The sequence below is a fragment of the Phycodurus eques genome, chromosome 7 (assembly GCF_024500275.1).
Source record: "Phycodurus eques isolate BA_2022a chromosome 7, UOR_Pequ_1.1, whole genome shotgun sequence".
In the NCBI taxonomy this organism is placed as follows: domain Eukaryota; kingdom Metazoa; phylum Chordata; class Actinopteri; order Syngnathiformes; family Syngnathidae; genus Phycodurus; species Phycodurus eques.
The window spans coordinates 31,580,441-31,591,207 of NC_084531.1; the positions used below are offsets into that span (position 1 = coordinate 31,580,441).

At 47.6% G+C, this 10,767-nt stretch overlaps 1 protein-coding gene across 1 annotated transcript; it reads left to right on the forward strand.

Annotated features, from left to right (window-relative positions):
- The first annotated feature begins 315 nt into the window (after nt 1-315).
- On the forward strand, nt 316-9,523 carry rpl35a (ribosomal protein L35a). The gene is made up of 5 exons (XM_061681545.1): nt 316-354; nt 2,018-2,056; nt 2,721-2,873; nt 3,068-3,212; nt 9,429-9,523. Exons 2-5 carry the CDS (start codon nt 2,046-2,048, stop codon nt 9,450-9,452), a joined length of 333 nt encoding a protein of 110 aa, XP_061537529.1. The 5' UTR covers nt 316-354; nt 2,018-2,045; the 3' UTR covers nt 9,453-9,523.
- Nucleotides 9,524-10,767: the final 1,244 nt, after the last annotated feature.

The window sequence follows — 10,767 nt, forward strand, 5'->3', positions numbered from 1 at the left end:
AAACAAGTATCAAAACGTTAAAGCCAACAATGCAGTTTTTTTTTCTTTTTTTCAAATTATTGTCTAATGCAGTATTTGTGCGCCCCCATAAGACTACCTACCTACTCCCTTTAACTGGCAACATTTTGTTAGAATTTTTTTTTTAAAGTAAAACGTTTTAGAACTACTGTAGTTGTAGTTTCAACCGTGTGTTATTAACTATAACGGTTATATTAATTAAAAGTGTTTGTGCTTTAGAACGAAATACAAGTCAACTGCATTTTGATCAGGCGCGCCGCTGCCACCCGCCTGTCCAATAATTTCCCAGAATTCTTTGCGCGCGGTCTTTTCGCCATATTTGTGCTCGTAGAGCAGGTAAGACGGCAAACATGAGTGACAAAATGTCTAGAAATCTTCATAAACGTGACTTATTTCTGCTCACGATTCGTCGCAGTCGCATCCTCGCGTAGTGTTTCCATCATGTGCCCCCTTAAGTCTGTGGCCTTGGTGATGGCCGAGATTGAGCTCGGATTCTGCTGCTAAATGTTAGCTGCGGTCATCTCCTGCCGTCTTGACCGAACTCTGAGGCTCAAAGTCTGCGTTGGCTTGACGCCCGCCGGCGCCTCTGTGGAACTTTAGCCTATTAGCTATCTTGTTTTACAGCTCACCAGTGGCGGAGCCAGAACGTGGCTGATGCGTAGGCCTGGAAAACTCAGGATAGGCCTGATTTTTCTTATGTTTCTGTTAAGACCCGAACGGGAAACGTGTATTTGAAAAAAAAAATTAGGTTCAAAGCTTCCTGAGACAACCATAATCATGCCACAGCGGGTCGGAATAACCTCAATCATGCATCTGCCGGAATAAAATACAACCACTGTTTTACCATTACAGAAGGCGGCGTCTTCTGGTCTTAGATTTAAAGTCATTGATTATGTCAATGACTTTAAATTTGTCAATTATTTCTTTTTCAAATGACAGAAGTGTCAAATTATTGAGGCGTCCGGTCAGCATGGATGATCTCAGGCACGTCTGGATCCTGTTTGTTGCGGAGAAAGTATCGGATGCTGCAGGAGGTCAAAGGGAGCGTTATGATGACCCTAATCATACTGTTCATATTTGGAAAAATGTCTGACTAGCAGCTGTCCAGTATTTCCATCAGTGTGGGAAAGTTTTCCTTCTGATGTGCTGAGTGAACACAGCGTGTTGCTGGTTCGTCCATCGATGATAAATCAAAAGGTATACAGTCATTAGACGCCACCAATGCCGCTCTCTGGGTCGGAGCTGAATCATTAGCATAAGAGCGAGCATGACTTTCCTCCTGGGATGGCAACGAGGATGTGGTTCCCCTCCTTTCTCGAGTCAATAAATGTCCCGTGACCAAACGCTGCAGCTGTACTCTAATTTTTTTTTTTTTTTTTTTATAAAAGTGGCTCATAGACAATTGTTTTGCTTTTGTTTAACGACACCTGCTCCGCTAGCATAACCACCCGCTGTCTGATTGCTAATGAACTCAAGTGTAGAGTCGCACTCGCGATCACGTGAAACATGAAGTTTGTTTTTATTTTTGTGTAGGCTATATTCAATTCTTAATATTCAATAAATTAAAAAGCACAATGAAACGTTGAAATAAAAGTATATTTAAAAAAATATATATATATTTTCATGAATCTCACTGGGTGGGCAGTCTGTCAATCTGGGTGGGCCTGTGCACATCCAGGCCCGCCCATAGTGCCGCCCCTGCTTTTCGCAAGTCCGACTTCCACCATCAGTTATACGCTAGGGAGATTTTGGAGCGCAAACTTTTTTAAAAGTGACACCGAATTGTTCAAATATCCACACTAAATGCGACGGAAGGAATGATGTTTGCATGATCACCAGCTGGGTATTACCAATATTGACGTATACTTTTACACTTGAACCGTGTACATGGTTTTGTGGTCTTTGGAGGCTGTTTTGTTAGTGTTCATAATCAGCAGAATGTTGTATTTTACAATGGAACTATCTCTCTTAACTGCATATTTTCTGTGTGCATGCGCAGGTGAGCGCTCCTGAAAAGAAAAGTGAAGATGCCAGGAAGGTGAGCTGATTTTTGCAAACAGTTAATTGATTTGGACCAAACTGTTGGTTAAGAGTTCAAACTTAGCTGTCACTGCTCCTCACTAGGACTCTTTTCAGCCAGCATTTTATGCACGGCGCGATGTGCTCGAACCGTCGCCCAAAAAATGACAGTTGGCGACTCAGATCCGCACATTGAGCGATAGGATATATGGACCCCCTGAGCCGCGAGCCTGTTATTGGTGTTTGATGCTGCACGTACAGAATATTGTACGTTCTCACATTTACGACGCGCAGCACTTTCTGCGAAAGTGTGGCTATTTGGAAAGAGGCTCGCTCGCTACGTATCGAGTGCCAACATTTTGGCCACAAGCTTTGCTAATCCATCCACAGGAACACACAGATTGTTCCAGTGATGGAAAAAAAAAAATCCAGCGTGCGACATGAATGGCCCGTACGGTGCTGTGTCGGGCCACCAAGACCCATGTGGATGTGCTGTTTAATTTATGTATTTTTTCACAATACAATGTTTATTCCATCAAATTCATTTATTAAATGTGTACTGGCCGGCGTCTACCGTTTCCAAATTGTAGCACTTGATGACGACGTCGTCGTGTTATCGAGCCGGGTCGGTGTGCTGGCTAGTGGTGACGCGTGTGTTTTGTGTCTATTTTGTGTGCGTGTAGACTGTGGAGCAAGGCCATCTTTACGGGCTACAAGCGCGGCCTTCGCAACCAGCGCGAGCACACGGCGCTGCTCAAGCTGGAAGGCTGCTACAGCCGCAACGAGGTCGATTTCTACCTGGGCAAGCGATGCGCCTACGTCTACAAGGCCAAAAAGTCAGCGCGCGTGCACACACACACACACACACACACACACACACACACACACACACACACACACACACACCCACACCGTATCATCCCTTTCTGTCACTCGTCCAGTGGCTCCCTCTCAACCTGCTGATGACACTGCCGAACACTCCAATTCATCCAAAAGCCCCAAATAGTGTATATTGGTGTATGTGTAACAGGAACACAGTGACGCCGGGCGGCAAGCCCAACAAGACGCGTGTGATTTGGGGCAAGGTGACACGCGCCCACGGCAACAGCGGGATGGTGAGGGCAAAGTTCACCAGCAACCTGCCCGCCAAAGCAATCGGACATCGCATCAGAGTGGTGAGTGAGTGCGTGCTGGAAAAGTCGATTTAGTTCACTAACTCGCTCGTATTATATGGCTTGTTTAACACTGTGTTAGGTTTGTCTATGCGTGGATGATGTGTACAGATGAGAATTGATGACAATTGAGCCTTTTCCACTGCCTTCCCCTGTGCTGCTGTTTGGCTGCAGCGAGCCTGCTGAATCCACCGCATCATTTTTGGCTCGTGTCACGTTTTCGTTGGCCAGGAAATCTACTTGAGTAACTCACGTGATATGGCACTAAAGCTGATATTTCTTCTAATGCGTCGTTCTGTAAAGAAAACTCACTACCTTATATTAGCAGAGCAATATAATTCCAAGACATCATTAGGCTTTACACAATCAGGATTTTTGGGGCCGTTCAGCGAGTTTAAAAAACGATAACCGATCTCCGATCACAAGATGGAGGAATGTCTATTTAAATGACCTGTTCATTTACTGTATATACTTGTGTACTCAATTGCTCAAAAAATTATATTTACAATAAATAATGTATCTTTGTTCCTCTATTTATGCCAGTGAGGCATAGTGATAGTGACAGACAGAACAAATGAATGGTCTTCTATTAGATGGCAGGAAGTAAATGCAGTAATTAATGTATCCACTTTTTTTGACATTTTTGTTTGTTGGTGTGCCGTGAAATTTTTCAATTGTAAAATATGTTCCTTGGCTCCATAAAGGTTGGAAATCACTGCTCTAGTCAGATCGTGTATTCTAATCAGTCAGGTCAAAGCAACATTACATGACAGAAATAATGGGTGCTAACTGACTGTAATTAAATGACTTCACCCACACCGAAACTTTAGAGCATGATTCGACAGAACGGCGGCATGTTTACGTCCAACCGTTCGTGCTACCACTAGCTTGCTAGGCTACATCACATTTTATTGCCTCTTGTGAGCTGTATCGTATTAAAAGTACCTGAAGCAAGCCTTAAACGAATTTCCTCTCTTGTCCTGAGCACCGGTGACCACCAACACACGTTTTTTTAATACAAAGTCGACGCGCTCCACTCGTGTTGTCGTCGCCACGGTAACGAGTGTATCCGGTTGCATTTGAGTTGACAAGATAAAAGCCCAATGATCGTAAAAAACAGGATGCGGTGGTATCGGAATACAAGATTTTATTGCAGTAGTCTGACAATTCAATGGCGAAAGAGCAAATTTGTCTTGCCTGATCCGGTGGCATTACGTGTTGTCTGTCTCCGACGTGTTGTCTGTCCCACACTGCTGACATGTTTTTTATTTTTGTATTAAATAACTTCATTGGACGTCAGATATTTACAGTACTACGTCAAAAGACACATGACAAGGCTAAAAATAAACTAGCTTTTGGATGCAAATATACTGTGCACGCGGCGACGCGGAGTAAATGTCTTTGATTGCACTATGTCAGACTATCATAATAAAATATTGTATTCCGATACCACCGCATCCCGTCTTTTACAATCACTGGGCTTTATCTTGTCGACTAAAAGGCGACCGGATACACTCGTTACCATGGCGACAACAACAACAATGGGTCGTGTCGTGTGTATTATAAAAACAAGATTGGGGCGGGGAGGGGTGTACTGGTGGTGACCGGTGCTCGGGAGAGGACTTACATTCAAGGATTGCTTGAAGTATGTTCACGTACTTTTAATACGATACGGCTCGCAAGCAGGCAACAAAACGTTATATAGCCTAGGAAACTAGTGCTAACACTAACGGTTGTACTTAAACATGCCGGCGTTCTGTCAAATCATGCTTTAAAGTTTCGGTGTGTGTGAAGTAATTTAATTACAATAAATTAATTTAACTACAGTAATTTTTCATGTTGTAATGTTGGTTTGACCTGACTGATTAGAATACATGACTTGACTCAGTATACAGTACACAAGTATACACAGTAAATGAACAAGTCATTTAAATAGACACATTGTCATCGGATCGGTTATCGTTTTTTTAAACTCGCTGATTGATGATCGGCCCCAAAAATCCTGATCGTGTAAAGCCTATTTCTAAGTCACTGGAAAATTTCGCCCTCCAAAAATGGCCCGAAAAGCGCATTTTCGGACCGAAATACTTTTGGCACTGGAATATACCGGCCGAAACACACTGTTAAGATGACGAAAGGAAACCCGCAACACGCGCTTGACAGGAAACACGTGTTCGCCTCTCAAGTCAATAACCGAAGCTAACGCCGGCAGCGAGATTACGGAATGGCGGCGAAGAACAAGAGCAGCGACACAAAGTTGATCTTAATTGTCAGATTGTTATGTCAAATATTGCGCAGACAACAACTGTGTGCTCACGAGACCTTTATTCAGCATAAAATTAAGAAAGCGCGCACCCACACAATACTTTGCGGCACTGTGTCGTTGTCGTTATGTCGTAACACGAAATACGGCCGACGTGCGCAAGTAATCGATGTCGTCGTATACTATAACGTTTATTTATCGCTATGGTGTAAATACCCCTCCTTGAGCCGTCACCTTGTCGTGGTGAAGGGGTTTGTCTGTCCCAGTGATCCTAGGAGCTAAGTTGTCTGGGGCTTTATGCCCCTGGCAGGGTCACCCATGACAAACGGGTCCTAGGTGAGGGACCAGACAAAGCACGGCTCAAAGACCCCTAATGATGACGACAAACAATGGACTTAGTTTTCCCCTGCCCGGACGCGGGTCACCAGGGCCCCCCACTGGAGTCAGGCCTGGTGGTGGGGCTCGAAGGCGAGCGCCTGCACCCATGGGGCCCGGCCGGGCACAGCCCGAAAGGGTAACGTGGGTCCCCCTTCCCATGGGCTCACCACCTGTGGGAGGGGCCATAGGGGTCGGGTGCAGTGTGAGCTGGGCGGTCGCCGAAGGCGGGGACCTTGGCGATCCGATCCCCGGCTACAGAAGCTGGATCTAGGGACGTGGAATGTCACCTCTCTGGCAGGGAAGGAGCCCAAGCTGGTGTGTGAGGTCGAGAAGTTCCGACTAGATATAGTCGGACTCGCCTCCACACACAGCTTGGGCTCTGGTACCAGTCCTCTCGAGAGGGGTTGGTCTCTCTTCCACTCTGGAGTTGCCCACGGTGAGAGGCGCCAAGCAGGTGTGAGTATACTTATTGCCCCCCGGCTCGGCGCCCGTACTTTGGGGTTCACCCCGGTGGACGAGAGGGTAGCCTCCCTCCGCCTTCGGGTGGGGGGACGGGTCCTGACTGTTGTTTGTGCCTATGCACCAAACAGCAGTTCAGAGGACCCACCCTTTTTGGAGTCCTTGGAGGGGGTGCTGGAGAGCGCTCCCGCTGGGGACTCCATTGTTCTGTTGGGGGACTTCAATGCTCACGTGGGCAATGACAGTGAGACCTGGAAGGGCGTGATTGGGAGGAACGGCCCCCCCCGATCAGAACCCGAGCAGTGTTCTGTTATTGGACTTCTGTGCTCGTCACGGATTGTCCATAACGAACACCATGTTCAAGCATAAGGGTGTCCTGGTGCCAAGTGCACATGTGGACAGGTCGCAGTTCGATGATCGACTTTGCGGTCGTGTCATCGGACTTGAGGCCGCATGTCTTGGACACTCGGGTAAAGAGAGGGGCGGAGCTGTCAACTGATCACCACCTGGTGGTGCGTTGGCTCCGACGGTGGGGGAAGATGCCGGTCCGACGTGGCAGGCCCAAACGTATTGTGAGGGTCTGCTGGGAAAGTCTGGCGGAATCCCCTGTCAGAAGGAGTTTCAACTCCCACCTCCGACAGAACTTTGCTCGTGTTCCGGGGGAGGCGGGGGACATCGAGTCCGAGTGGACCATGTTCCACGCCTCCATTGCTGAGGCGGCCGACCGGAGCTGTGGCCGTAAGGTGGTCGGTGCCTGTCGTGGCGGCAATCCCCGAACCTGTTGGTGGACACCAACGGTGAGGGATGCCGTCAAGCTGAAGAAGGAGTCCTATTGGGCCTTTTTGGTCTGTGGGACTCCTGAGGCAGCTGATGGGTACCGGCTGGCCAAGCGGAATGCAGCTCTGGTGGTCGCTGAAGCAAAAACTGGGGTATGGGAGGAGTTCGGTGAGGCCATGGAGAAAGACTTCCGGACGGCTTCGAGGAAATTCTGGTCCACCATCCGACGTCTCAGTAGAGGAAAGCAGTGCACCACCAACACTGTGTATAGAGGGGATGGGGCGCCGACTCGGGACGTTGTGAGTCGGTGGGGAGAATACTTCGAAGACCTCCTCAATTCCATCGACACGCCTTCCCATGAGGAAGCAGAGTGTGGGTTCTCTGAGGCGGGCTCTCCTATCTCTGGGTTTGCGGTCACCGAGGGTGGCAAGGACCCGGGGGTGGATGAGATTCGCCCGGAGTTCCTAAAGGCTCTGGATGTTGTGGGGCTGTCCTGGTTGACACGCCTCTGCAACATCGCGTGGACATCGGGGAAAGTGCCTCTGGATTGGCAGACGGAGGTAGTGGTCCCCCTTTTTAAGAAGGGGGACCGGAGGGTGTGTTCTGGAGGGTGTGCTCAGCCTCCCTGGTAAGGTCTATTCAGGGGTGCTGGAGAGGAGGGTCCGTCGGGAAGTCGAATCTCAGATTCAGGAGGAGCAGTGTGGTTTTCGTCCTGGCCGTGGAACAGTGGACCAGCTCTACACCCTCGGCAGGGTCCTCGAGGGTGTGTGGGAGTTCGCCCAACACATGTGTTTTGTGGACTTGGAGAAGGCATTCGACCGTGTCCCTCGGGGAGTCCTGTGGAGGGTGCTTCGGGAGTATGGGGTACCGAACCCCCTGATACGGGCTGTTCAGTCCCCGTACGACCGGAGTCAGAGTTTGGTCCGCATATCCGGCAGTAAGTCAGACTCGTTCCCGGTGAGGGTTGGACTCCGCCAAGGCTGCCCCTTTGTCGCCGATTCTGTTCATAACTTTTGTGGACAGAATTTCTAGGCGCAGCCGAGGCGTAAAGGGGGTCCGGTTTGGTGGCCTCAGTATTGCATCTCTGCTTTTTGCTGATGATGTGGTTCTGTTGGCTTCATCAAGCTGTGAGCGCCAACTCTCACTGGAGCAGTTCGCAGCCGAGTGTGAAGCGGTTAGGATGAGAATCAGCACCTTCAAATCAGAGACCGTGGTCCTCAGTCGGAAAAGGGTGCCATGCCCTCTCCGGGTCGGGGACGAGATCCTGCCCCAAGTGGAGGAGTTCAAGTATCTTGGGGTCTTGTTCACGAGTGAGGGAAGAATGGAACGGGAGATCGACAGACGGATCGGTGTGGCGTCTGCAGTGATGCGGACTTTGTATCGGTCCGTTGTGGTAAAAAAGGAGCTAAGCCGAAAGGCGAAGCTCTCAATTTACCGGTCGATCTTCGTTCCTACCCTCACCTATGGTCATGAGCTGTGGGTCGTGACCGAAAGAACAAGATCCTGGATACAAGGGGGCGAAATGAGTTTCCTCCGCAGGGTGTCCGGGCTCTCCCTTAGAGATGGGGTGAGAAGCTCGGTCATCCGGCAGGATCTCAGAGTAGAGCCGCTGCTCCTCCACATTGAGAGGAGCCAGATGAGGTGGCTGGGGCATCTGATTCGGATGCCTCCCGGAGGCCTCCCCGGTGAGGTGTTCCGGGCACGTCCCACCGGGAGGAGACCCCGGGGACGACCCAGGACACGCTGGAGAGACTACGTCCTTCGGCTGGCCTGGGAACGCCTCGGGATCCCCCTGCAAGAGCTGGATGAAGTGGCTGGGGAGAGGGAAGTCTAGGCGTCCCTGCTAAAGCTACTGCCCCCGCGACCCGACCCGGATAAGCGGTAGAAAATGGATAGATGGATGGATGGATGGTGTAAATAAACAAAAATGTCAGACCTTCATATGACGATGATATAATACTCTTCAAAAGATGTTTCTGCCTACTGCTGTGTTCAAATCTGATATCCTCAAAACGAAATCTGTTCACATGTCGTATTTGAACTTGAAATGAATGGCAATTTTTAAATAGAACAATGGAAACACAACCTTGATTCCAAATATCTGCCGGTCCACGTGTATGCTTCTCGAGGGACGTGAATCAACAAGTGCAATTGTAAGGAACGATTTGTCGGGCGGCGACAATCAACTCGGCAACTCGCTTTATTCAAAAACAGGCTGGTGGAAGTTGGAGGAAGATATTTTTGGACCTCCGCTTTCTTCCTGTCTCGTTGTGTGTTGTTGTTATTATTTTATTTATCGATATGCTGAATGTTTTTTTTTGTGTGTGTTTTGCTTTCTTCAGATGTTGTACCCTTCTCGAGTGTGAGCAAGGCTTACCGGCACCCAGCAGCGGATTTTTGTTTGTAAATAAACAATAAAAAGATGGACGCCTCCACACGCTCTCGTCTGGTTTTGTTGACCACGCCCTCCACCGCAGCGGCGGCCATCTTGAAACGACGACGTCATCGGCAGGCGACTGAGTCGAAGCTCACAATTTGTTCCACCTATTCCAAGCTGCCAGTCGGGTTTGAAAATGTCACAACTTTTCAGCAAGTTTTTGACAATATGGATGTTGATCTTCGTTTTTCAAATAATTTTCTAAATCATTCACATACTTTGTTCGTCTTTTTTGTTTAATTGGGTTTGTACTGCAGTTATTTAATTTTTTTTATGTTCTTGAGCAGGGAATCATCAGAATGGAAAATCTCCCCAAAAATCTCAATAACCTAAATGATTAAAAAAGGCTGTTAGTAAGAAGGTATCATATTCCAAAATATGAAACGATTAACAAATGCCCTCCAAATAATAGTATTTAGACAATATTTTTTTTGTCAAAATTGGGTGAGAGTTTTCCAAAATGGAAGTCTAATTGTGTGTGTAAGTTTTTTGAGTGTTAAATGTGCCACCCCCCTTCGGACCCCGTCTGTCACATGAAGTCGGAATCTGAGGGGAAATGTGGCAGTCGAAGGGCAAAAATATATTCAACAACTTTTTTATTTTCTGCAGAATTTATAAAAGGAGCAGTGTCGTGAAAAATAAATGTGAAATGTTTGACAATATGGACGTAATCTTAATTGGTGAGGTTACTACTTCCTGAAGTCGTCTGGCGCCATCGTGTGGCGAAGGAGCAAGTGCGTCGACAATGGGAGCAAGTTAGTTGCTTTACTAAATCCAGAAACCCGGCCGGCATTTTCTTGCTATATAGTTTGCAGAGGACCACCAAAAGTGCGTTGGCGTACTGTTTTCTGATGACGATGTTGGGAAATCCCTTCACCACCTTGTTTTTTAATTTTTCAATTCGGTTGAGTTTTTCAGTGGTTCTGACAAAGATGAAAATATTCCTCAATTTCGGCGTCCAAAACCACACGTTCATCGGATTCGGCCAATATTGAAGACTTATTATTCTTGCTTTCTGTGGCGAGCGGACGCTGCCATTGAAAATTTTGTTTAAAGATCACATTTACGTGGAAACTAATAAGCATCCGGCCATTTTTCTACCAGAGTAAAAGGTTTCGGTCACAGGTCTCCTGTTGCTTTACATTGATTTCAAGTAAATTTGTCTTCAGTAATCCTTATCCGACTCTTTGAACTATATCCAATGATGTCCTCTATTTTGATATACAGGTGGTTTGAAATGTTTA

Coding starts and splice junctions, on each gene's coding strand:
- rpl35a (XM_061681545.1), top strand. Junction 2,874..3,067: donor TACGTCTACAAGGCCAAAAA/GTCAGCGCGCGT, acceptor TATGTGTAACAG/GAACACAGTGACGCCGGGCG. Junction 3,213..9,428: donor TCGGACATCGCATCAGAGTG/GTGAGTGAGTGC, acceptor TGCTTTCTTCAG/ATGTTGTACCCTTCTCGAGT.